A 27,666-nucleotide genomic window follows, 5' to 3' on the forward strand; every position below is an offset into this window, starting at 1 on the left:
CCACATTTCTTCTGTCAGGTCATGAAATTTACAGTGAAATGTTATGTACAGCCACTTGCATGAATCACAGTGCATTTATAGAGTGCATACACAACCATTAAAAAGCAAAGTAGAAAACTTTTGGAAACAATATGTGATAAAAGTGTACTATGATCACACCAGGTTTCTCTTTCATTCAGCAGGTGGCATGTGGGAGTCAGCAAACGGAACATCTGAGCATTTAGACCTGGAAAAAGGGGAAACATATTCAGATGGGAAAGAAAAGGTTGAATATTGTGATTTAATGAGGAAGAAGGAGAGAAAAAACCTAGGTAATGGGAGGAATTATTCTGGTCTTTCCAAGAGGGATGACTCTCATGATATTCCACTACTGCAAAAAGTGCACAAAGGACATAATCAAAATGATTGCCCAGCAACTGGGAAGAAAATTTGTAAAAAAATGGTGATTAAAATGCATTGGAAAGCCCATAACAGAAAGAAAATATATGAATGCTTGAAGCGCAGAAAAAACTTTGATAGGAGTGAACACCTTACTTCCTATCAAAGAAGTCACACAGGGGAGAAACCATATAAATGCCTGGAGTGTGGAAAAAGCTTCTGTCACACTGCATCCCTTTCTTCCCACCAAAAAATTCACACAGGTGAGAAACCTTATGAATGCCTGGAGTGTGGCAGAAGATTCAGACAGAGTGGAAACCTTAATTCACATCAAAGAATTCACTCAGGGGAGAAACCTTATAAATGTCTGGACTGTGGAAAAAGCTTCATTAACAATACAGCCCTTTCTTCCCACCAAAAAATTCACACAGGTAAGAAACCTTATAAATACCTAGAGTGTAGGAAAAGCTTCAGTCAGAGTGGCAACCTTAATACCCACCAAAGAATTCATACTGGAGAGAAAACATATAAATGCCTGGTGTGTGGAAAAAGCTTCTGTAACAGTGGAAGCCTTAATAGACATCAAAGAATTCACACGACGGAGAAGCCATATAAGTGCCTGGAGTGTGGAAAAAGCTTCAGAGATAGTGGAAGCCTTAATTCCCACCAAAGAATTCACACAGGTAAGAAACCTTATAAATGCCTGGTGTGTGGAAAAAGCTTCTGTAACAGTGGAAGCTTTAATAAACATCAAAGAATTCACATGAGGGAGAAGCCATATAAGTGCCTGGAGTGTGGAAAAAACTTCAGAGAGAGTGGAAGCCTTAATTCCCACCAAAGAATTCACACAGGGGAGAAACCTTATAAATGCCTAGAGTGTGGGAAAAGCTTCCGTGTCAGTGGAAACCTTGATACCCATCTGAGAACTCACACAGGGGAGAAGCCATATAAATGCGTGGAGTGTGGAAAAAGCTTCAATCAGAGTTCACCCCTTTCTTCCCACCAAAGAATTCACAAAGGGGAGAAACCATATAAATGCCTGGAGTGTGGGAAATGCTTCAGACAGAGAGGAAACCTTAATTCCCATCAAAGAATTCACACAGGGGAAAAACCCTATAAATGCCTGGAATGTGGAAAAAGCTTCAGTGATAGAGGAAGCCTTAATAAACATCAAAGAACTCATACAGGCAAGAAACCCTATAAATGCCTGGAGTGTGGGAAAAGCTTCAATCGTAGTAGCATCCTTACTTACCACCAAAGAATTCACAAAGGGGAGAAACCATATAAATGCCTGGAGTGTGGGAAATGCTTCAGACAGAGAGGAAACCTTAATTCCCATCAAAGAATTCACACAGGAGAGAAACCCTATAAATGCCTGGAATGTGGAAAAAGCTTCAGTGATAGCGGAAGCCTTAATAAACATCAAAGAACTCATACAGGCGAGAAACCCTATAAATGCCTGGAGTGTGGGAAAAGCTTCAGTCGTAGTAGCATCCTTACTTACCACCAAGGAATTCACAAAGGGGAGAAACCATATAAATGCCTGGAGTGTGGGAAATGCTTCAGACAGAGAGGAAACCTTAATTCCCATCAAAGAATTCACACAAGGGAGAAACCATAGAGATGCTTGAAGAGTGGAAGGATGTTACATTAAATTAATTGCCTTACACAATTAGAAAGCAATGTATTAGTGTAACAACATATTTCATACTTTGGTATAATTCCTTAAGAGATTTCAGAGATTAAGTACTTTATTCTGGCCACCCAACAGACGCAGCATAGCTACACTGGTATGGCTCTAGTATTGTGCCAGCCCTGATGGTTACCTCTCAGTGGGCCTTCTGCAGGAGAGGGGGAAGAACACACACCATTCTGCAAGGTCCAGAATACATAGTGAATGCATGGGAGTCCCTAGAAACCCTGGCAACACCCACCAAAGAACTGTGCCCTATGATGACCCCTGAGTTGCAGAAAGGGGCACAGCCAGCCCGCGCCCACTGATGGAGACAAAACTCATTGATGCAGCTGCAGCCCCTTGACACCATCACCACGGGAGCACCAGAAGACAGGAAAGGCTCACCGACTGTGCAACTAGAGGTGTAGCCTGTGATTGTGAGCTGCAGAAGCCAGTCCTCTCCTGTGCGCCCCACAGATGAGTTTCTTAGGTTTGTTCTCCTTAAAACGATCTGACTGCAGCAAAACAAAAGGTCGTCTGAGTTCAACCCACGGCTACCACAACCAAGAATGGAGCTCCTTCTATGCAGCAAAGGTGGTATTCGCTGAAGAGGAACACCACTGGGTAGTGGGCATTCTGCTGCATCCCAGACATAACCTCCAGCAATATGGGGCAAGGCAGGGACCCTGCAGAGACTGGCATGCCAGTGTGGAAAGGCCCTGGGATAGGGTGGCAGGGGCCCCTGGATCAGTCCCTCACAGGGTAAGAGGCCAGAGTCAGACCAGCCCCAGACAGCTGATGTTTTTCCCCTGGAAATCCCAGGCCACAATCAAAGGGCCTGTCCCTCCCAGCAGCCCCTTCCACCCAGAAACCCCCACACACACACACACACCTGCCCCCATCAAGCTGCTTTGTTTGTCCGATGCCTGCAGTACTGTGGGGAGTGTCAGAGCCAGAGACCTGCCCCCTGCAACTGCATACAAATCCCCCCCTCTTGCCAGCCCTCACCCATTCCCTGTGCAACATGTACACGGCAGCCAGCAGAGTGCGTGAGTGGGAGGGGTGGGGACTGCAGAGGGTGGCCGAGTCAGCCATTTGTAGGAAAATCAAACAAGTCTAGTGGCATCATATGAATTCCAAAATGAACTTCTGAAAATTGGATCCCCCCCTCCCCAATAACATGTGAAGAAGAAATCGTTCTGGGAAACTCCATGGGGAGATGACAAGGGGAGAGGATTTGGGTCAGAGAATGGTGTGGCATGAGAGGGACAGGGTGGGAAGCAAGCCTCATCCACTCCACACCAAACCGACAGGGACGCAACTGGAACGTTCCAGACTTTACTGAGCAGCAGGAAGGCAACAGTAACACGGTCTGAGGGGTGGAGTTGCCAAATCCCTCTTCCCAGTGCAGCCCCTCTGCCATCCTGAGCTGCTCTGTGAAGCCTAGAGTGGTTGGGCGAGCTGTTGCAGCGTGTCAGTGAGTGGGGCGTTCATGCTGGAAGGAGCCGGGCAGGAGCTGGGGAGATGGGGGCCCCAGCGCAGAGAGGCAGGATGCAGACTGGCCACAGCAGCCAGCCCCTACTCTGTTGTCCTTGTTGAGTCACCACCTGCATGGAGGCCAGTGACTTAGGCAGTGATGCCAACCAGAGAGCACTGCAGCCAGGACAGTGGGGCTACGGCAGTGCCTGTGGTTCCCCCTACCACCACTGAGGGGGGCTCCATTTGCCAGGCTGCCCCTCTTGAAGTCCATGCCTTACCCATCCAAATGACCTTTTTGCGTCCCTTTAGTGGAGTTGCACTTTATCTGGGCCTGCTCCGTCTTCCAGTGCTGCCACATAGCGACCCAATTCTTCAAGGCAACGGTTGCCGTGGTTGTTTGGCCAGAAGATCCACAGGGCACAGTATGGCCCAGTACAGATTAGAAGAGCAGCCTGACTCATATCAGTAGATCATAGAGGATGTCTTTGGCACACATTTCTAAGCCGGAATATTAGGGTCACTGCTTATCTCTGGTTGCCGGTTGTTGCTGGGATCTGCTGGCAGCCACACATCCGAGCTACTGAGCTCTGCAGACAAAATCCCAGGAGCCGCCTGCGTAGCTGCCAGAGTTCTTCTCCCCGCAGGGAGAGAGTTAACTTGGCCTCATGGCTAGAAAGTTTGGAAGCTCAGAACAGAACAATGTTGGAAGGGGCAGGACACACAGCAGTGACACAATGGCATGGCCTTGTGTAGATTAGAAGAACCATCTAACCGTATCAGTGCAGGGACATGTCTGAAACTAACAGACATGTCCATATTCACAGAAGTGAAGATGCGATTCAAGGATGGGTGTATTGGTATTGGTCCAAAAATATATTCATATGAAAGTGAATCTTGTAATCTTGATTTTACATAGACTGTGTTAAGATGAAATGTAGCAAGAATGAACTAACAATTTTGATATAAGAAGAAATTTCAAGTACAGATTACTTTTTATGATGTTCAGAGTTATAAGATAGTCAAGAATGTGTGCCCTTATCAAGTGGGACAGCTAACTGTTTTTTGAAATGATTTTCTAAAGTGATCAGGGACTTCTTTCTAGAAGGAACTCCTTGCTTGTGACCTGCTTATCCTTGGAGTAAGAAACTTTTTTGGCCTCCTGTAATTGCTCTTCTTTAATGATCTATGTAGCAATGATGGATGGTAGGATTTTCTGTTGATTTAGCTAATGTTGAGAATGTTGCATAATTGTGTATTAATAAATGCTTAGAATGGAAGCAGAGATTCTGAAAAAACATATACTTGTGTCATATACCTGTTAAAGATCCTAAAAATGTTATTGAGGTGTTCCTCTTGCCAGGGACTCATTGATCTGATATATAGGAAAGCTACCTAGATGCTTAGAGCTTCTTATGTGCAGAGCATATTGAAAGATCTCGTGCTGTCAAGAAGTGGAGCCTGGGCCCTGAATGACTGTAGGTTAGAAGCAGCATCTGAAAACTAATAAATGGCACATGGGAAAACTGCAGAATGTGTCTATTGCATTTTGTACCTTAAAACTATTAGTAACTGACTTGTGGTAGTCTGTACTAATTTTACTTTCTAACTTCAAGGGCAGACCCATGTGGAATGCATTACAGTAGTCTAGCCTTGTGGTTATGCCACAGATCCACATGGCCCGACCAGCAGGTCAAGGTAAGGCGCTATCCTCCATGCTATTGTAATCTCTTTCTGTGTGAGTTTTATGGGGCTCTGTTAGGAATAGAACTTGGAGACAAAGCAAGTTAATACATTTCTTCATGTCAAAGCCATCAGTATTCAGAACAATTGAACAAGATTTCTATAACTAAACACAGAGGTGTAACAAAGAACAGATGCTTGCCGCAAAAAAATTCTTAGATTCAGTTAAGCAACTGATGACCATAGAATATGGTGTTGAGTAAAGTCCAATGTTTCTGGTCCCCCCAGGTGCCAGGGTCTTTCAAGGCAGGCCTCTTGGAACAAGGCAGTCAGCAGGAATTGGGGGAAGCAGGCTTCGGCTGAGGAAATGTAGCCCCTGTGCAAGGGGGTAAGAACCCAAAATAGCAAATAGCTCCCCTGCCAACAGACTCTCCCGGGGCTGCTTCCTCCATTGCCAGACTCCACCCCTACTGGGTGGGCTAAACCACTTGATTTGGGGGGGTTCCATTCTCCCTTGCTAAATAACCATCACCTCAACACCATGTTTCAATATTAAAACTCAGGAAGTTAATAGAAAATAAAAGTGTGGTAGATTATTACTGGTTTAAGACTGACATGGTTTGAGACTGCTGAAAACCTCAGGACAATCCTTCAGTTTAGGAGGTTTGGTTCTAACCCTTTGAGGCCTAGGAGATATCACAGGGAATTCGCCTGTAGAATTTGTCTACTGAGGCATTTGTTGAGTTGTCTGACAAGGAACAACAATGGATTATTGACAGATTGGAGTACCTGAGGGACAAGCTGGTTAAATCCAGAACTGAGAAGCAGCTGGCTTCAACTCCCTCACCTGCCCAAACACATGAGGAGATGATCACTGCAGGGCAAAATGTGGAGAAAACAGAATTGCAACATAACCCTCTAATTGACAGTGATATTGAGATCATAGACTCACAGTGCCCTAATAAGGACTTGGGGGCAGTGGGTGAGCTTCTGCCCAAGAGTATGAGAAATGGCTGTGTCTTTTTTGACAATGATAAATCACTGGAGAAGATGATGGGAACTGATTGAGAAAAGAGCCAGCAATTTCCAACCTCAAGAGTCTGTCATGGAATATTGCCGGCTGAAAGAACAAGTCCTGTGACCTGAACTTTAGCAGTTTCCTTAGAAAGTTTGATGTCATCTTACGCCAGGAAACCAGGGCACACTATGAGATTTTTTAAGAGGGTTTTAGGTTGCTCTCCTCATTATCAGGAAAGTCCTTAATAATAACTAATGTTTATGTGCCACCTTGTGCTGCTAAAGAAACCCTGACCTTCTATTGGGATGGGCTGTTAGAGTTTTTAGAGGGCCTAGAACGGAAATCCCCAGCCTTGGATATTATAATGTCTGGTGATTTTAACGCCAGAGTGGGACAGAACAGTTCAGACCTTGCAGGGAGATTAGGTTTCATTTCAGATAACGCCCTGCCTAGCTGCTTCCCGAAAGTGAGACGCTCCAAGGACTCACAAATAAATGAAGCTGGAATTTGTCTTGTTCAACTGTGCTTGAGGTTTAATTTGGTTAGTTTGAATGGGTTAGTTCCCTACGACCTCCCTGGAGAATTTACCTATGCCTCAAGTCATGGCTGCAGTGTTGTGGGTTATATGCTGATTTCCCCGGCCCTGGTGGATGGTGCGAGAGACTTCTCAATCCTGGGACAGGTAGAAAGTGATCATTTTCCCCTGGCTTTAGCATTAAATCTCCCCTCACCCTTCCGAGGGCGGGAACATCCGAAAGATGACTCTGGAAGGGTGATAAATAGGATGCCCAGAATCCACTGGTCTAACAAGGCTGCCCAAGTGGCAGCTTGTGTTCTGGACTCTCATATTTTAGAAGAATTCATCTCATTAGCTAGGAATTTGAACCAGACATCTGAACTGCTTCAGGAGGATGATAAAATTATGATTCAACTCCCTGAAGCTTTGAGGTCTCAGCCTGAGCAGCAACAGCGAGTAAAGGAGGTACCCACGAGAAGTTGGTTTGATAGGGAATGCCATTGTATGAAGGCCCAAGCGCGTTCTGTCTATCATCAGTACAGGGAATTGAACCTAGAGTGTCTCCCAAAGGAGTACTTTGAGCTTAAAACTGCATTACACCAATTATACAAAGATAAGCAAAAAGGCCTTTATGCAGAAATGCTGGGAACTCCTCCTCCAAGCCGCAATAAATAATGATACGAGGAAATTCTGGGCACTGATCTCAAGCTCTATGGGCAGGAATGGTTCTGTAAAGAGCTCAATAACAGTAAATGCCTGGTATGAATATTTCTTGAAGATCTTTCAGGTGAATAGAGTTAACATCATAGAAGAACCTGATTATAGCTTGGAGGATTGTTTAGAATGGCAGAGGATGAATCCTTGATTGTGTTAATTAAGCCAGGCAAAGCCCCAGGGCCTGATGAAATCCTGCCTGAAGCTATTAAAGCATTACCAGAGTGGTGGGCGCCCTTTTTAGCCACTTTGTTCACTGCTATAGATAAGTCAGGTTTAATACCGGAAGCATGGACAAATGTTATAATGGTTCCTATATTTTAAAAAAGTGATTGTCAGCTTCCAAGTAACTACAGGCCTATTAGCCTTTTATCTACTATTGGGAAGTTGTATGCAAGATATTTGGCAGACAAACTCAAGTTGTGGATATTAGAACAACAGATTTTAGGCCCAGAACAAGTTGGTTTTTGCCAGGGGAAGTCAACCTAGTCTACTGTATTGTGCTAAGCCACTTGCTGAATAAATATACAAAAGAGATTGGTCTTAAATTATATGTAGCTTTTTTAATCTTAAGGGGGCTTTGATTCCGTTGGAAGAAACTAAGGGCCATGGGGATTGAGGCAAGATTGCTTTTTTTGACTACTTTACTCAGAAACCACACATCAAGTTAGATGCTCCAAGGACGGTGATCTAAGTCCTACGATTCCAATTAATATTGGAGTTAAGCAAGGATGCATCTTAGCCCCCTTATTATTTAATCTTTTAAAAACGATTTCACCCCCTTTATGAAAGGAATTGACGGTCACAATCCAAAACTAGGTCCAAGGCACAGACCACTGCTCTTGTATGCAGATGATCATAGAGTCATAGAGTTGGAAGGGGCCATACAGACCTAGTCCAACCCCCTACCCAGTGCAGGATCAGCCTAAAGCATCTCTGACAAATATTCATCCAGCCTCTTCTTGAAAACCGCCAGTGAAGGGGAGCTCACCACCTCCCTAGGCAGCTGATTCCACTTTTGAACTACTCTGGCCATGAAAAAAATTCTTCCTAATATCCGGCCGGTACCTTTGGGCATGTAATCGAAGCCCATTGCTTCAGGTCCTACCCTCTGCTGCCAACTGGAACAGCTCCCTGCCCTCCTCCATTCAAAGCAAGAGGTTTGAACGCAGAGAGGAAGGGGGAAAAGTCTTCACTTGGGAGTGGAGAAAGAACGGGATGGGGGGGGGGGGGTGCTGAGCAGCATCTAGTGGGGAGGGGGTCGGATACCTCCCTTCCTTCCAAGCTCAGCCTCCGCCTGCCTGCCATTCCCCAAGCCCTCAGGCCGAATCCCTCCAAGGCCAGAGGGGAGTCCCCCCCTCGCCTCTTGCCAAAGGAGGAAGCCCAGGAGGGCGCGCAGCAGCCCCCTTGCAGCCCCCGTTCCCCGTCTCCGGGGAGCGCAAAGCCGGGCAATGCTGGAGGCGGGGGCGATGACGAGTCAACCGCCGGGTTAAAGGGAGAGAGTCGCAACTCCTAGACGTGCAGCGAGGAGGGGGGAGCAGTGATGTCACTTCCTGCCGTGCCCCCTCCCTGCGTGGGAATAGGGCCTCGGTCTTTCCCACGGTAGCATCTGCTCCGGGCCAGACGCGTTTGGTGAGTTACACTCGTGTTGGCGGGGGAGGAGAAAGGGGGGCGGGGTCAGGCCGGGCAGCGGAATCCTTAAGGGATCCTCGAAGACGGATTCCGGCCTCCTTGTCTGCAGTCGAAGCGCAAGATCCGGATCTCCTTAGAGGTCCCTCTTTTCTGCGCAGCCAGGAGAATGCCGGTGGGGCGGGGGCAGAGGCCAATGGCTTATGAAAGAGCTGCACCCCACTCCCACCCCCCAGCTCCTTGGCAGACCTGGAGTTCTGGGCAAAACAAGGCAGTTTGGGTTTTCTCTGCCCCATCCACAGGGCATCCCCTTCCGCTGCCTCCAAGGCAGCCGTTTCCTCTGCTGCAAAACGCCAGCGGCAATGGACTATCCTTATAACAAGGTGTCTAACAGGTTCTCGGAATTCCCAATTTGCATTTTTAAAAAACCAACGCTTTCCTTGCAGACATATGCCTTTCTCCTTATATCTTCACAACGAGGTTCGGGGGGGGGGGGCTGGATTTCCTTCTTAGAAAAGCAAAAGCTGGGAATCCAAAGAACTTGGTTCACATGCTGGTATAATACTAAGACACTGTTGTACCAATTCAGTTCCCAGCTTTTAAAACAAGTGTGGAAAAATCTGTGACTCTGAAGGTTTAGGGTTTGGTGGACACAACTGGAAGAGGGGGCAGAGAAATTACAGGAAACCTGCTATCTGGAAGCCCTGTGGCAACTGCACAGTATTGGTGGCTGCAGCAGCAACAAGCCTATCCTTGTGGGAAAAACGCCTTAGATGGTCCCCCTTCCCCTCCGCTGCTCCTCTGTAACTCTGCTTTGCCAACCTGGTCAGTCTCCTGTAAATTCTTGCTTGTGTGAAGGGGACTTCCCCCTCCAACCTCCCATAGATTATCAACCATGCGGACAGAGTGTCTGTGAGGTCAGCAGGCAAGCAAAATAGCCCCTCCCTGGCACGTGGATAAACCAGAGCCTCAGACCTAGTCCACGTATCAAGCAGAATGAGCTGGCAGAGGCCTGAGCACAGGTGGTGTTAATTTAAGGCACTGCTTTCTCCATGTGTGGATTCAGTGTGGCTTCACTGCAGATTGCACAAGGAATAACACATTTTGGGATGCTTCCCTTTGCTAAAATTCTCCTGACACAGAAAAGTGACATGGCAAGCAGAGGCAGAGGGCAGAACCTTTTCCCCTGAAGAGCTAGTTTTCTCTGTGCATGGAGATCTCAGTTCCTAGCTGGCATCTCCCACCTGCCGCCTTGAGTCAGGCATTCCATCCCATCCCCTCAGGGTACCTCATTCCCAGCCCCTCCTCCTAGTTGTGTGGGGCAGGCCGGAGGGCCTTGTCTTCCCTCAGAAAGGAGGAGGGGTGAGGCTTCCAGCAGGTTCAGGGATTTGACCAGGAAGGGATTTGGTGAGGTTTGGAGAAATCATGCCCAGAAAGGGAGGGGGACAGATTGATAAAGGAAGGTGGGGCCTTCCCCATAAAGAATAGTTGAGTGGGGAGAGATATCGGGCCCTTGGGAGAACTCACTTGTAGATTTGTTGCTTTAAGGAGATGCCATAATATACTGTCTGTTCCTTTAAGTAAGATCCTACTGGGTAGTTCTGGGTTGTTAATAATGTCAGTCTTAGATTGCTTAGGCACTATTTCAACATTTCTTCTACTCTGTCTTGTATTCTTTGTGATGTTATGTCTGCAAACTCACATTCAGTTTCTCTGTCATATTTCCTGAAGTGTCCTTGATATTGACAGTAGTGATCCCACACTATATAATCTGCCTTGAGTCTCATTGAAAAAGGCGGACTATAAATGATACAAATAAAAATAAAATAGAAGACTCTGGAGCCATCCTTGATCAAATCCAAGATACTGATTTGTGCGCCAAAACAGATCCAGAGAGAGATTCACTCGAGGGACTGGCATAGAAATTTGTGTGCAGAAAAAAGCGTTTCCCTCCATCTTTCTTTCTTGCCCTCCCAGGCAGCAGCAGAAAGATGCCCTGGATAGTTTCTACGCTTTCTCCTCCGTGGGGTGAAGGGAAAAGTCCAGCCATGCAGCCGGCTCAGGTAAGGGAGGGGTTCTCTGTGGAGACGTGCAGGGAAGGGAGGGGTGCTTCCTCCTCCCTTGCAAGGCTCATGCCGAGGCTGCCTGCTTGCAAGGTGGGAAGGGGTCTCATCCTGTGTAGATTCCCCGCTCAGGCAAGAAAACAAGACTGTGCCACAGATGTCCCATGGAAAGGGGTTTGCTCCTCTGCGTGGATATCTCTGGCCTCTTCCCCACCAGGCTGCTGGCCCCTGTGAATGAAGACAGCCCCACTGGCCCTAAGATTTCCTCAAGGAATACAGAGAGGGGGAGGGAAAGGTCCCCAGGGGGCTCTTCTCCCCTCCTCTTCATTGCTGCTTTTCACACCATTCTCCTCTCCTCCACTTAACTCTCCCCACAACAGTCTTGTGAGGTAGGTGAGGCTGAGAGGCTGTGAAGGGATCAATGTCCCTGGAGAAGCACTCATGACAGAGAGGGGATTCGAACTCAGTCCTCCTAGGTCCTAGTTCTTCATTCTAACCACTATGTTACACCCACTTTTTGGATTTTCTTTCTCCTGGACCAGCTTTCCAGCAATATAAAGAAACCTTCTTCTTTGTCATCCTCATCGTCATCTTCATTCTCTTTGTCTTCTTCCAGGGTCCGGTGTCCTTTGAAGAGGTGGCTGTGCATTTCACCCAGGGGGAGTGGAGCCTGCTGAGCCCCTCCCAGAGAGCTCTGTACAAGGAAGTCATGCTGGAGAATTTTGGGCACGTGGCCTCTCTGGGTGAGGATCCCTTTTCTCCTGGGATGTCCCTTTCTGGCTGTGAGGAGTGACTGTAAGGAACTCCTTCATGAGGGAGGAGGTGGCCAGGCTGCCTGCCCCGGGCCCAATGGCTGCCACCCAGTATGAGCCTTTCTCTGGGGTGGGAGGGGCCGTGGGCTTTCCTTGTGCAGAATGAGCCCCTTCCCTGCAGTCTGGTGTCAGGACCACTAGAGAAGGTGCCAAGTGAGCCTTGATGTGCAGCCAGCTGGGTGACCTTGGATCAGTCACAGCTCTCTTAGAGCTCTCTCAGCCCCACTCACTTCACTGGGGATAATAATGACATACTTTGTAAACCTCTCTGAGTGGGCGTTAATTTGTCCTGAAAGGCAGTAGATGAATCAGATGTTATTGTTATTAATAAAGTGGGAGGGTCTAGGGAGGGGCTTCCCTCCAGCCTGGGTCTTGTCTTACCTGGGCTGAGATACGGCTGTGGATGAATCCTTGCTGGCTTCTCTGCCACTGACTTAGTTCTCAGCTGGCATTTTCATCTCGTCTTGGCAGGGAGGAGACACAGAACTGCCAGCACCCGATATGGCCCCATAGCACCCTGCCCCTGTTACGTGTCTGTTGTGTATTTCTGGAGGAGTAGGCATCCTGGCTTGGAGCGGCTGAATTTATGAGCGCACAGAAGAGTCACAATTTGGTGTTTCTTTTTTTCTGATCAAAGGACCTCAGATTGCCAAACCTGACCTCATTTCCAGGCTGGAAGGTGAAGAAGAGCTCTTTCTCCTGGGCTCTGGTGCAGAAGAGAGAGTGGCAGGTAGGTGCTTTGATCTGTTGTGGGACCATGTGATGCCTGCATTTCCTTCCAGGGGCTGGTGGATTTTTGTGGCCTTGTTTCTCCTCACAGTTTGAGCCTCTTCTCCAAAAAGCTTGGCTGGGTTGTGATTGCTGAAATGGTGCTTGTAGGTCTTGAACGCATGAAAATAGGCAACTCCCCTTGTCAATCTCTTTAACTGGAGGTGGCAGGCCTTGATCCTGGGACGTTGGGTCTGCAAAGCATCTTCTTTTCCTCAGAGACAGGACTGAAAGCAACCCCAGACAGGTCTCATAGGAACACATTCTGGCTCCTCTTCTAATTGCAGAGGCTATGAAGAAAGGTCATTTCACCTCTGGCTGGGGGGAACCAGGGGGAAAGGACCCTGCAGGCCGTTGTTTTGCCCTGGGAATAAGCACTTGTACTGCAGGCATTGGTCTCAAGTTGCTAGACCTCAACAAGGAGCTTTCCCCCAGGTCAATTCCCTTTCTTCTTTCTCAGAGCTGCTTCCATAGGCCTCTGCAAGTTTCACAGTTAGGTTACCTGAAACAGTCCCTCTTTCACAGCATAAGAGTTCCCTGTTTACGTCAGCTAATATGGAGGTATGAGGGAATTCTTAAAACTGCCCTTGTTCGAGAGATTGTTAGAGACTCTTTCCATGTATAAATAGATGGAGTAAAACCTGTTGTTTCCAGTTTATAGGATGATGGAGGAAATTTGGGGAATCTGTCATTTCCCTCCATAATAGTGCGTCCTGAGGTCAGGTTATAAGAAGGCTTGGAGAAAGAGCGCAGATATTTCTTCTGCTTTTTATTAACCCTTTAACTGCCAGGACTGGAGTCCCCCTTTCCCTTCCATTGAAAGGGTCTGTTGCACACCAGTTCCTCAGGTTCCCATACGCCTTAAAAATGGTTGGATCAATGTGACCTGATTACTTTCTGTTGGGTTTTGACATTCTTAATCTGGGGATGAATGGACGAGGGATGTAGGGAAGTAATAGGTTCCAGTCCAACTCTGAAAACCAAAGTTCAGCCCTCTCATTGTGCAAGTATCTGCAGCCAGTCAAAACTCTCCATACCTACATGCACAGCAAAGCTAGATAGTTCAGACAGCCCTTACCTGTCGTTCTCATGCAGATCCACACCTTCAGTAAACAGAGACTGATGCTAGAACCCATTATCCTCCACTCGTCTTTCAAGGGTGGGGCACAAGAGATGGCAAAGATATTTGTGGGTTGGGGGTGGCGGTTGACTATTAGCAGGTGAAACCCCTGAATGACCTTTCAACCCGACCTGTTTGGGGAGGTGTGGATTCCATTGACCATCTCAGGGAGTGGGAGAGCCTTGCGGGCATTTTCACCCTGGCTCACCTGTACTGTCCTTCCCCTAGGCTCACCTGCGCTCTCTATACTAAATACCTTTGAGCGGACAATAAAGGAAGAACGGGCAGGAGAGAGAGCTTCTCAGGAATACCCAGTGTGGTCATTTGAACCAGAGCCTAGAAGAGCTTTGGACCATATTCCAGGAAGCGGAATGTTTGAGGAAAGTTTTGTGAGTTTCCCGCTTGGCAGCACTGAGAATGAAGCCACTGGTGAAGGAAGGGTGTACCAGCCGGAAGACACCTCATCACAGGAACTATCTGAAGAAGAAATCGGCAGCAGCCTCAGAGAAGTAGATCCTGAAGGTATGTTAGAAATAATGTTCCAGGCCGACTCCTTTTCATAGAATTCCAGAGTTGGAAGGGACCCCCCCAGGCCATCGAGTCCCAACTCCTTGCAGTGTGCCAGAATCCAACATCCAACCCCTCCCAACCAGGACAAAACATTCTATTTCTATTATTTCTATATTTTGAAATATCTTACTATGTAATTGAATAAGCATGTTTCAGACAACTCACTTTATACCCTGATGCACCACCAGAGAGTGGTGCTGCAGAGGACAGCCCAGGCAACTCACCATATTGCTCCAGAAAACATGCTGTGGTGGGAAACCCAGGCTGGGAAAAGGGACGGAGCAGGTGGCAATGCCCTCCCTGCGCTTTAACACGGCTGGTATTAGGTGCGGAGCAGGTGGCAATGCCCACCCCCTGCCTTAAACTGGCTGATATTAGAAGCGGAGCAGGTGGAAATGCCCGCCCCCTTCAGCCAACTGGTATTAGGAGCGGAGCAGGTGGCAATGCCCACCCTCTGCCTTAACCCAGCGGGTATTAGGAGTGGGGCAATGCTCACCCCCACCTTAACCCAGCTGGTATTAGGAGATTATGTTGCGGTAATCTTCATTACCGCAACACCAAGGCCGGCAAACCCGTTGCCATCTTCCTGCCGGGAGCTCACCCCCTCGGGTAGCTCACCGGTTGGGAAACCGCACCGAAGGGGTGTTGTGCTAATGAAGATCGTGTGCACACCACAAAAATAGAATGGAATACAATGTAATTTCTAGTGCTGCAATTTAATTGTTGAGAAAGATTCTAGGACTACATAGGTTGATATAAATTATCTTACATGGTCTTCTTAGAGTTGGTTCTCCTTTCTTTGATGTTATTCAACTGAAGACCATTCCCTCTTGATACAGCGACTTTGAGAGTATGCAAGGCCAAGTGCTAACAGCTGCTTGCCTCAGATCCCTTTAAGCCCCCCCCCCAATTTTCCAGCCATAAGGAGCAAAGGGGCTTTGGGGGGGGCCTCTAGCACCAGACCATTTTTTTCTCTTGTGTGAGGACATGCTACATGATTTCAGGGCACCCCAGTTGGATTTGCTTTTGTCAAATTACCTCATTTTCAGCGGGAAAAGACAGGATAAACAGCATCGGTATTCATAGTTTGCATCTAGTTTGGGAGTCTTTGTTCATCAGTTTTCATCATTACTCTTTTTATTCTTGTGATGCTGAAGAAAGTTCTTGTTGAGGCTTTAGCTGATTGAAAGAACGACCTGGTTTTTAGATGTAACCCTGTCAGAACCAGAGATCCCCTGCTCCCGTTCCTAAGATGCTGACCACAGCCAACTCTGCCCCTTGAAGCCTTCTGTCTGTTTATCTGAGTTTGTTCAGCCCCTGGGTTCACCCTGGGTGAATGTGTGTGCAGACAGCAAGCACTCTTGACACAAGTCGGTAAACGTATAGTAAACCTGACTTACAGCTTCCGGGTTTGTTCTTCAGATTAAAATCAGTCCAGTTACCTTCTTCATCTGGCTGGCATTTTTCTTCTGGTCATGTGCCCGTGTATCTCTGTTCTTTTTGATGGTTGCTTGTTATTGCCAGTGTCTACCCCTGGAAGATCCCTCTAAAGAATCGCTGCCAATAGGCCTTGGTTGAGGAAGTCCCTTTGTGAGAATAAGCTGGAGCAGAAACACCACTGGTTTCTCCATTGCTTGTATGACTACGTCAGAGTTCGCTCTCTCCCCCTTGTCTCTCTGCCAAGTCTCCCAGTGAAATGCTTATCTTCATTTAATTGTCACAAGCTACAGATCAGAAAGCGGGTTCTAGATCAGTCAGGAATTCTCCCTAGAGGCTAAAATGACTGCACTGAGGTTATTGTTCTTTGGTCAAACATGAGAAGACAAGAGTTGCTGGAAAACACAATAATGCTAGGGAAAGTGGAAGGCAGTAGGAAAAGAGATGGATTGATGCAGGAAAGAAAGCCACGGCCTTCAGTGTGCAAGACCTGGTGAAGGCTGATAATGATAGGAGGTTGTGGAAGACTTAACAAATGGTCTCCTTAAGACCAGAACAACTTGATGGTACTATAAACACACAGAAATCGGTCAATACTATCTCATCTATCACAAGACCAGACTCCCAAGCAAGATTTTGGAAAGTGTGTCCAGATACCAAACTTTGATCGGGAAGGGATATTGTGGTTTCCTCATTGCTCTTATGGCTGAAGATAAAGAACAGCAGCAATAGGGCTTCCCCATGTCTCGTTTACCTTCCCTGTCTTCCAGAAGTGGGCATCTTCCTCCCCTGGGCCACCAGAGCTTTTTCAGTTTTGAAAAATCAGCACAAGACTATTGTTATATTGATGCACCATTATAATGGTAGATGTAGCATGTTCTCTGAATTCCCAGCTTTCATTTTTTTAAAAAAAGTAAGTCTCAGACCACTGCCCTTGAGAAGATATGCCTTTTCTTTTATACCTCAGCAAGGGAAAAGGCTAGAGACTTACTTATTAAAAAATGAAAGCTGGGAATTCAGAGAACATGCTACGCCTGTTGTTACAATGGTAGATACATATAATGATATTCTTGTACTATTTTTTAACAATCCCCCCTCTGATGTGGGGAGGAAATGCTGTATGGACTGGAAAACCCCATTTTTTTCCATGAACAATACAGACAATGAGGTTTTACTGCCATCATTCCCAAACATTTGGAGCGTAGCAGATTTGAGAAAGATTGAAGAATAGCAAAGGAAGTTCTGGGAGGTGCACAAACATACTGCAATGCTGTGGGGAAGCAAGAATAAAACCCAGTTCCCAAACGTATTCATATTTTGCAGGGAACCATTATGGAAATGCCCTTTTTTACCTTCTCCACATCATTTGGTTCGTCCCCCAATTTCATGCTCAACTTTTTTCTGTGCTAGTGCCAGGTATGATAAAACCGACCCCACACGTCCTTGTTTTTCGCACACTCAATGAGAGATTTAGTCATTTGGTTGTGGTATTAAAGTTACTAGATCACATGGAGGTGTTCCTCTCTCTCTAGTCTTTCCCCTCTCCTTCTCTTAGGCCACTGGGGTTTGCACTCTGCTGCCACCTTCTTGCTAGACATAGAATTGCAGGCAGCTAAACCCTCAGTAAAAGAATCAGCCTATGCAGGGGAGGTCTGGGCCTCAGCCACGAGGCCACCCTAATCAGACACTAGGCGGACATAGGTGCCAGTGGAAGGCCACCAGCCAGTTCTGTGTCCGCGACCCCAGCAGCCCAGCCACCACCACTACCCCACGTGACTGCCTACCTATGGCAGCAAGGACAGTCCAGGGAGCTGTGGGAGGTCGTGCTTCCTAATTCCCTCCCATTATTGTGTGGCAGAAGCAGGGGCAGACCCTCTTTGCCTTCCCTTGCTTCTTGTCTCCTCACAACCCAAACAGGGGCTCAGAGGACAGGAGATCCGAGGAGCCAAAACCGCTTAAGCCAGCCCGAGTCCATGAAGAGGCATTTTCAGCAAATATCAGATTGCCTTCTGCATCTGGCTGGCCACCTCTCTTCAGACCCTCTATTGTGTGTGTTAAACCTCAGAACTGGCTGTCTGTCTCTTAAAGGGTGGCTTGTTCTCCCCAAAAACAGGGGCAGGGGAAGGGCAGTATCCATTTTATATTCTGTTTTTTGTTCTCTTGGGCTACAGTCATGACCATAGAAATGGCTTGTCTGCCAGCTTAGTCAGCTTGGAATTTAGAATGAAAGAAGCCAGGGGGCGGGGACTGGGTACAGACTGAGTGACTATAACCCCTGAGCATCTCCAGAGTGCAAACAGCCATCCCAAAGCAAAGGAGAAAACTCTGACACTGATAGGTTGTAAATCTATTCTCACACCAGGTTTCTCTTTCTTTCTGCAGGAGACATGTGGGCATCAGCGAATGAAACATCTGAGCATCCAGTGATGGCTAAAGTAGATACATATTCAGATGTGAAAGGGAAGGTTGAATATCATGATACACTGAGGAGTGAGGAAAGAAAACATCCATGTAAAGGAAGAAGTAATTTTGGTCTTTTACAAGGTGAAAACATTCAAGAAATTCCACTATTTGATAAAAAAAATTCGGAAGAAACAGATGTTAACAGAAATTGGAAAACCCATAACAGAATGAAAAAATATGAATGCCGGGAATGTGGAAAAAGCTTCATGACCAGTGGAAACCTTTATTCCCACCAAAGAATTCACACAGGCGAGAAACCTTATAAATGCTTAGAGTGTGGGGATAGCTTCGCTCAGAGAGGAGGCCTTACTTCCCACCAAAGAATTCACACAGGGGAGAAGCCATATAAATGTGTGGAGTGTGGGAAAAACTTCACAACCAGTGGAAATCTTAATTCCCACCAACGAATTCACACAGGAGAGAAACCTTATAAATGCCTAGAGTGTGGGGATAGCTTCGCTCAGAGAGGAGGCCTTATTTCCCACCAAAGAATTCACACAGGTGAGAAGCCCTATAAATGTTTGGAGTGTGGAAAAAGCTTCAATCAGAGTGGAAGCCTTAGTCACCATCGAAGAATTCACACAGGTGAGAAATATAAATGTCTAGAGTGTGGGAAAAGTTTCAGTCAGAGAGGAAAACTTAATTCCCACCAAAGAATTCATACAGGGGAGAATCCCTATAAATGCCTAGAGTGTGGGAAAGCCTTCCGTGATAGTGGAAAGCTTAATCACCATCAAAGAATTCACACAGGTGAGAAACCATATAAATGCCTGGAATGTGGAAAGAGCTTCACTGATAGAAGAAGCCTTATTCTTCATCGAAGAATTCACTCAGGTGAAAAACCATATAAATGCTTGGAATGTGGAAAAGGTTTCACTGATAGAAAAAGCTTTAATCACCATCGAAGAATTCACACAGGTGAAGAACCATATAAATGTCTGGACTGCGGAAGAAATTGCAGTTGTAGTGGAGAACTTAATTCCCATCAAAGAATTCACACAGGTGAGAAACCATATCAGTGTCTGGAGTGTGGGAAAAGCTTCAGTCAGAGTGGGCAACTTAATTCCCATCGAAGAATTCACACAGGGGAGAAACCTTATAAATGCCTAGAGTGTGGGAAAAGCTTCAGTCAGAAAGGAAGCCTTACTTCCCACCAAAGAATTCACACAGGCGAGAGGCCATACAAATGTCTGGAGTGTGGGAAAAGCTTCAGGATTAGTGGACATCTTGTGTGCCATCAAAGAATTCACACAGGGGAGAAACCTTATAAATGCCGAGAGTGTGGGGAAAGCTTCAGTCAGATAGGAAGCCTTACTTCCCACCAAAGAATTCACACAGGTGAGAAGCCATATAAATGTTTTGAATGTGGGCAAAGCTTCAGGGTTAGTGGACTCCTCAATTGCCATCAAAGAATTCACACAGAGGAGAAACCTTATAAATGCCTAGCATGTGGGGAAAGCTTCAGACAGATAGGAAGCCTTACTTCCCACCAGAGAATTCACACTGGTGAGAAGCCATATAACTCTTTGGAGTGTGGAAAAGTTTCAATCAGAGAGGAAGCCTTAACCACCATCCAAGAATTTGTTACCCCAATGAGTCTCCTTGAAAGTTTTGTGGGAGAATTAGCAGCAGGTAGAGGCTAGGTGGGGTGGGGGCAACAGGCAGGATTTCTACCTTTGTCTGTCGTGACTCAACCCTCAGAGAAAATAACTAAACAAGGTGTTTTTCCCAAAACAGTAATGAACTTTATTGATACGAGAAAATAAGCATATAAGAAAGCATAAAAACATACCTCTACCTACAAACCCACAGATTTCTTGGAAGGCAGTGGGGAAATTGTAGAAAGTGGGGATTGGGGAATAGTTACCATATAGACGAATAGCGTTGTCTGCTGTGGAAAGCAGCTTTGAACAGCCAGCGTTCTTGCAGAGATGCTCAGAGATGCAACAGTCTTGTTTGTCCCAGAAACACGTTGACTGCAATCAGGTTTATACTGTAAAATAGACCATAAGGCAGGAAGGTACTACATGCCCCCAATAACAACAAGGCAAGGGAGGTTTCTCTCCAGGAGGTGATAAGGAAACGGGGCATTTGTCTCTTGGAAGTGACAGAGGAATTGTGACATAACTTTAAGTCTCTGATGTGGATCAAGGGAACAGGTGAATGTTGATTCCTATTGTTAAAATAAACCAGTTGGGGCTGATGGATTACCCAGGAAGATTGGATAGGAAAGGGAATCAAGTTATATACGGACCACACAAATTAATACAGGCAAGAAACCATGTAAGTGTCTAGAATGTCGGAAAACTTTCAATCAGAGTGACTTAATTCCCATCAAAGAGTTCACACAGGAGAAACCTTATAAATGCCTGGAGTGTGGAAAAAGATTCAGTGATAGTGGAACCCTTACTTACCATCAAAAAATCCATATAGGGGATGGGGGACGGGTCATTATGTGATCATGGTGGATGCCTGAGATCCTCACTCCGAGCCCCATCTTCTACGTACAACCTAATCAAAGCACTTCAAATGGGCGAGCCTCGGGGGGGGGGGGATGGGCAAAATCAGGGGAGGCAGGGGAAGCCCTCCAGTTCAACTAACCCCACTATGAAAGCATTTCTTGCATCTATCGATGCAAATGAAGACTCAACAAGAAAAAAAAGCAGATGCAAGACAAAATGACCACCGCTAAAAGCTCTTAAGAACTGGAAGTAGCGCAAGCCTTAGAAAGTGATTTTAAAATTGCAATTGAAAAAACGGAGGAAAGGATTGTCTCAAGGATAGAAGGACTGCTCAAACCTATCACAGAGCAACTCGGAGAGATCAAAGATTCATTGCATCAGGTAGCCCAGGTCACTGATACTGCAATGGAACTGGGAATTACCCTACAGGACAACGTACATGATGTCCAAAATAAAGAAGCATGGGTTGAAAATAATCTAATTGACTTGGATTAACAAACGAAGATTTAATAATATCAAGATAAGAGGCTTTGACGAAAATGAAGGCACCACAGATCTTACAGCATCCCCAGCAGGCTGGCTAGCCCAAGAAATAATACCGGAAGAAGGACTTGCCCCCGTCATAAACAAATGCATATCGATTCGGCTATGCGAGGAATTTAAAAATAAAAAAGCAGAGAGATACAGTCGTGAAACTCATGGATAGTAGAGTTAAAGAGAAAATCATGACAGTTGCAAAAGCCTTTCTAAGACTTCTCTTTTCAAAATAAAAAATATCTGTGTTTATCAGGACTTATCCACAGTGACTCTCACCAAGAGAAAAGAACTAAAGTCAATAGTAACCCAATTGTTGGAAGCCAACATCAGACGCTGCTGGGTAGCTTCTACAAGACTTGTCGCATTTCCAAGCCGCTGACTTAGATAGCATTTCCCAAATGTTGGTAGGACTGCACTTGAGTCCTGTATTGGAATATTCCCCCAGCAAAAGTAGACTGGAAAAAGATTGAGCGTCACCGAAGAAAAGGAGTACCAATTAAAAAGGACATTTAAGGGGTGTTCATAAATTCCTACAGTGTTAAATCAGTTCTTGAGAAAGCTAGATGTAATGTTTGAGTTTCCTTTGTTAATATTTAAAGATGAGAAATACTCCAGTTCATCTACTTATCATCGTCAGGGTGGGGGACGGGGAGGAATAGTGGGGACTTTAAAGCCTCCCAGATAGGTAATAACCCCCAGATACTGGGCTTTACACCCCTTTGTTAATAAATAGAAGAGCAATCAACATAGAAATTTAAATTCTTTTTCTCTATTTTATTTTTAGGGGCAAATGTTTTGGCCGGTTCCCTCTACTAAAGGGGTGTAAAATGTGTTGCCCTATTGTTATTGAGAGTTGGTAATATCCTATTTCCTGTTTGCATTCGTTTTATCTATCCTGATCTAGTGTTTACTTAGCAGACAACTGAAAGAAAACCAGTCACAGATTTTTGAAAGACAGCTAAGTTTGGACGCAGGGAGCTACAGTATCTAATATCCAAAATTAATTGCATACTGTTAAAAACAAAACAGAAGAATAAAATCCTTTCCTACTAAATAATTTGGCAGAAGGACTGTAAAATTGACTTGTCAGAGGATAATTGGAAAGAATGTTGGCACTCACATATCTCTTTACATCCAAGATGAATAATATCGAAAGGCAAACAGTTAAAATCTTCATGCACTGGTTTGGGATATCAGTCAAGCTGCACCGTATAAACAAAGTGTTGTGCTCCTCTAATTGGTGGAAGCAATGAGGCGTATCAGGAACTTTAATGTGCCACTGGTGGGATAACTTATGTACAAAAAAAACCCCCTTTGGGACAGTAAAAGCAAAATAATAGAATGTATTATGTGGCACCCAAAACCACAGGGTACATTTTTCTGAATCACTGGCCCTATTTATCAGTTTCAAAAATTAGAATACACAGCTGTAATATGTCATTTTCTAGGCACGTCTATAAATGCTAGGTTCAGGGGATAGGATTTATCATTTCAGTTAAGCTTGCTTAATGTTTATGATATGTGAACTTGTTTGTAAAATTTAAAATGCCTTTTGAATAAAATATAAATTTTTTAAAATCCACATCAGAGAAACTATATAAATGTCTGAAGTGTGGAAGAGGCTTCAATGATAGTGGAAGCCTTACTTCCCACCAAAGAATTCACACAGGTAAGAAACTGAATAAATGCCCAGAATGTAAAAAAAAGCTTCAGTAGTAGAAGAAGCCTTTCACTCCTTAAAAGAATTCACACTGGGGGGAAACCCTATAAATTGCTTAGTGTGTGGGAGAAGCTTCAATTGGAGGGGAAATCTCAATTCCCATCAAAGAATTCATACTGGGAAGAAGCCATATAATTGCCTAGAGTGTAGGAAAGGCTTCAGTTAAAGAATTCATACAGGTGAGAAACAAATGTTTGGAATGTGGAAAAGCAGTGAGTGGTAGTGGGGGCCTTACTTGCCATCAAAGAATTCACAGGGGAGAAACCATATAAATGCCTCACATGTGGGAAAGGCTTCAGTATTAGTGGAAACCTTGCTTACCACTGAAGAATTCGCAGAGGAAAGGAACCATAGAGATGCCTTGACTGTTGAAGGACATGACATGAAAAGAATTGTCTTACATAATCAGAAAGCTATTTTATTTTTTATTTTATTTGTGTCATTTATGGTCCACCTTTCTCACTGAGACTCAAGGCAGATTACACCGTGTGCGATTAGTGCAGTCAGTATCAAAGACAATTTCATAAACAATACCATAAATAAATAAAGACAACTTTACAAAGACAGAACATTAGCAATACAGAGTTGAAGAAAATGCTGAAACAGAACATAAGAAATTTTATCAATACCAAGTTGATGAAAAGCTGAAACAGAACATAAGCAATTATAGGGCTGACATAGGAGCACATAGTAAAAGCAATAGCTAGTACCTAAGGCAACATAGTGGTGAAGTCTATGGTCCCTAGTTCATTAGCAGAGCATCTGAGACACCTCTCTACAATACAAAAGGCTTTATGAATAATTCTGTTTTGCATCGTTTGCGGAAAGCTAGGAGAGTGGGGGCTCTCCTGACTGCCTCACACAGGCTCTTCCACAGGGTAGGGGCCACCACAGAGAAAGCCCGTGTATGGGCTGCTATTGATTTCGCCCATGTGCAGGGTGGCACCTGCAGGAGACCCTGTTCAGATGAGCAAAGGGAGGCAGTCCTGTAGGTATGCCAGACCAAGGCGTGAAGAGCTTTTTATGTGATAACCAATACCTTGAACTGAGCACAGTAACTGATAGGTAGTTAATGGAGTGATTGAAGAACGGTGGTGATGTTCATGTTCCTGCTCACTCTTAATAACAGTCACACCACAGCGTTTTGCACCAATTGGAGTCTTCTAATTAACTTAGATGGAAGACCTATGTATGCTGCATTACAGTAGTCAAGTCTTAAAGTTACCATGGCATGGATCCAGGTGGCTAGTTTGGCCAAGTCGAGGTAAGAAGCCATCTTCCAGGCTACAGTGAGGTTGTAGAAAGCATTTTTTGTGGCTGCCGTAACTTGTTCTCTAGTAGTCGCATTGGATCCAGTATAATCCCTAGGCTCTTAATTGAGTCTGCAAGGATCAAACAAACTCCATCAAAAGTGGGGAGTACAATGTCTTTCAAGATCTCTGCCTTCCCAATAAGCATGACTTCTGTCTTATCTGGGTTCAATTTCAATTTGTTCGTTTTCAGTAATTTTGCCACAGTTTTCAGGCAGCGATCCGAGATTTCTATTGCATCCTGTGGGGAGCTGAATAGTGAGATATTGAGTCGGGTACCATCTGCATATTGGTGACATCCAACTCCATAGCTCAAATGAGATCTCCTAAAGGCTTTTTGTAGAGGTTGAATAACATGGGAGATAAGATTGTGCCCTGAGAAACCTCACAAGGTAGTTCCCATTCTGGAGATAGTTGATCTCCTACAGCAACCCTTTGAGTCTGTTCCATGAGAAATGGTTTAAACCTGTCTAAGGCACATCCTTTGATGCCCACTTCTGTTTCTAAATGCCTCAACAGGATGGCATGGTCTACTGTATCAAAGTCTGCAGATAGATCTAGGAAGAGCAATAAGGAGGCATGGCCTTTGTCTATATACAGACAGAGATTATAAACTAGTGCTATCTCCCTCCCATACCCTGGTCAGAATCCAGACTGGAAAGAGTCCAGAGTGCTCCACGCTGCCCTGGGAGGGATTCGATCTGCGAGAGTCCAGATGCCCGGAGAGTAAGAAGGGGGGAGCCGCACCCCGCATGGTAGCAAAGTGGCTAAAGCATCCCCTTGCTTTAGCCAGTCTCAAAGTCCTTGCTATTGACTGCATTAATCACACACTGTGTAAGCTGCCTTGAGTCTCGGTGAGAAAGGCGGACTATAAACGGCATAAATAAACGTCCTTCCCCTGTGACTGTCAACCAAAGGAAGGCTTCGATCTTTGGGCCTCAGTTGAAGCAAGGGGCTCTATTTTGTTTATTTCTTTGGAAAGTTCCTATTCTGCCTCTGCAGGGAATTTGCCTGAGATGGCTTCCAAAATGAAATGTCAGGCAAGTTAGTAAAACCCACCATGGCTATTTTGCCTGGTTTGCTGGGAGAGAGTCCCGGAGAGTAAGGAGGGAGTCACAACCTGTCTTTCTCTCCCACCCCCACCCCCCGTATCATGGGACAGGGGCCTTTGATTGTCCCAGCCAGCATCGTTGAATCAGCACCCCCCACACATCTGGAATTGCATTTGTGTGTGTGTGTGTGTGTGTGTGTGTGAGAGAGAGAGAGAGAGAGAAGGGAGGGGAGAGTACAGCAGAGGGAAATAGATAGGGCAAGCATGTTGGCTCCTTGTTGGTTTGTCAGCCACCAGGCTACAGGCCTCATTATCCCACCCTGCTCCCTATTTAGCCAACCCCATCCTAGAGCTTCCTTAGCTGCAGCCAAGTCCCTCCCTAAAAGGAGCAAAACTGGGGCAACGGGTAGGAGTCCAGGGGCACCAGAGAGAAAGACTGGCAGCTGCCCCACTGCGTCCTGAGGAACTGCTGGCCAAACTGCCACTGCCACTCTGGCCTTGCAGGATCGGGGCCCTACGCAGCAGCACCTGCAGGTGGAGCAGGCCCAGCCAAAGTGCAACTCCAGGGAAACGAAGGGGAAGTATCTTTTGGATGGATACAGAGTGCTCTTTATTCTGGCAAGGAGAGCCCCTCCCCCTGTGGTGACAGAGGGAACCGCAGGCCCCCCCACTGCCCTGGCTGCACTGGTCCCACGACTGTGCTGGTTGTCATCACTGCCTCCGCCTCTGGCCTCCATGCAGGCGGTGACTCAACAGGGAGGACGACAGTCCGCCCGCTCTGGGGCCACCATCTCACCGGTTCCAGCCTGGCTCCTTCTGGCATGCAGGCCCCACTCACAGGCAGGCAGGCTGCCACAGGGAACGTTCCCCACCCATCCCCGCAACTAGCAAAGGCCAAGGGGTTTGATGAGCCCATTCCTTGGGCCTTCTTATGGTTGCCTTGCAGCTGTTTGATCAGATGTGAAGAGAGGAACCGTTGTGTCCCTGTGTGTGGCTGGCTTCCCACCCCCCTCCCTCTCACACCACACCCTTCTCTGACCCACATCCTCTGCTGACCTTCTGTAATATCCTGGTTTCTTCTCCACACAAGACGGAGGGATTCCAGTTCAGAGAAGAGCATGCTGGGATAATACATGTGGCTCGTCTTTTATTACCACTCATAATGGACTCGGCCACTCCCTGCAGTCCCCAGCCCCGCCCACTCACACACTTGCAGGCTGCTGTGTACACGTCGGGGCTGGTAAGGGGGGGGACATGTCTGCAGTTGCAGGCGGCAGCTTGATGGGCCAGGGGCATGGGGTGGGCTTCAGGGCGGAAGGGGGCTGTATTTTCACAGACTTCATTTTCCTGGGCACAGGCTGTGTTGTCTACGGTATTCCAACGGTTTGTTTTTTGTGAATCCATCCCATGCTACGGCTACGCTCCTTAAGATAAACTTTTCTCATATGATCACTGCACTCTCAAAAACCTCATTCTTGGAGCTATAGGAGAGAATGGCAGAGCTCCTGCTTTGTGAAGAATCTCTCTAACAAGTGCGGTTTTAAGAATTTCCTCCTGTCCCCATGTTGGCTGATGTAAAAGATGTCTTCTGATGCTATTAAAGAGGGTCTGTTTCAGCAACCCTGACTGTAAAACTTCTCTGAGGCCTATGGAGTTAGCTCTGAGAAAGAAAAAGGGGAATTGAGTTGGGAAAAGGCTCCTTGTTGAGGTCTAGCAATTTGAGACAAATGCCAGCAGTACCTCATTTCCCGACCTAAACAATTGCCTGAAGGCACTTTTCCCTCAATCCCCCCAGCAGTGAAAGGACACGGAATGGAATGTTTAAACATGCAGACCTGGGTGTGAGTGAACTAATGAGGACTGACTCAGGATATTTTCAGTCAAAAAATCACAAAGCCTTTTACTGTGGAATTAACAAACGCAAAAGAAATGCTGTTGCTCTAATAATGAGGCGAGACATAGCACAAGCAGTCCCGAGCTACAATGCAAAGTTTGACCGAGTACTATCAATCAGAGTTCATGGAAGGCCTGTTACCAACATTCAAGTTTATACCCCAACTACAGATGCTAAGGAGGCAGAAATCGAAAACTTTTACGCAAGTGTCCAAGAAGAAATTGATCATACACCTAAACAAGATATGCTGATAATCATAGATGACTGTGACACAAAAATAGGAGACAAAGCAGAATCAAACATTGCTGGAAAATTTGTACTAGGATCACAAAAGGAAGGAGGAAAGCAACTCATAGAATTTTGTGATGC

At 46.0% G+C, this 27,666-nt stretch overlaps 1 protein-coding gene across 1 annotated transcript in view; it reads left to right on the forward strand.

The window, feature by feature from the left end:
* LOC129327190 (zinc finger protein 420-like) overlaps positions 1-20,227 on the forward strand; it is a 39,243-nt gene extending 19,016 nt beyond the window's left edge. The window contains exons 8-10 of the mRNA XM_054975673.1: positions 550-1,862; positions 6,628-6,631; positions 19,291-20,227. Coding sequence (XP_054831648.1) covers positions 550-1,862; positions 6,628-6,631; positions 19,291-19,966 — 1,993 coding nt within the window. The 3' untranslated portion in view covers positions 19,967-20,227. The remainder of the gene's footprint in view (positions 1-549; positions 1,863-6,627; positions 6,632-19,290) is intronic.
* Positions 20,228-27,666: the final 7,439 nt, after the last annotated feature.

Source organism: Eublepharis macularius, chromosome 4 (genome assembly GCF_028583425.1).
Source record: "Eublepharis macularius isolate TG4126 chromosome 4, MPM_Emac_v1.0, whole genome shotgun sequence".
Lineage (NCBI taxonomy): Eukaryota > Metazoa > Chordata > Lepidosauria > Squamata > Eublepharidae > Eublepharis > Eublepharis macularius.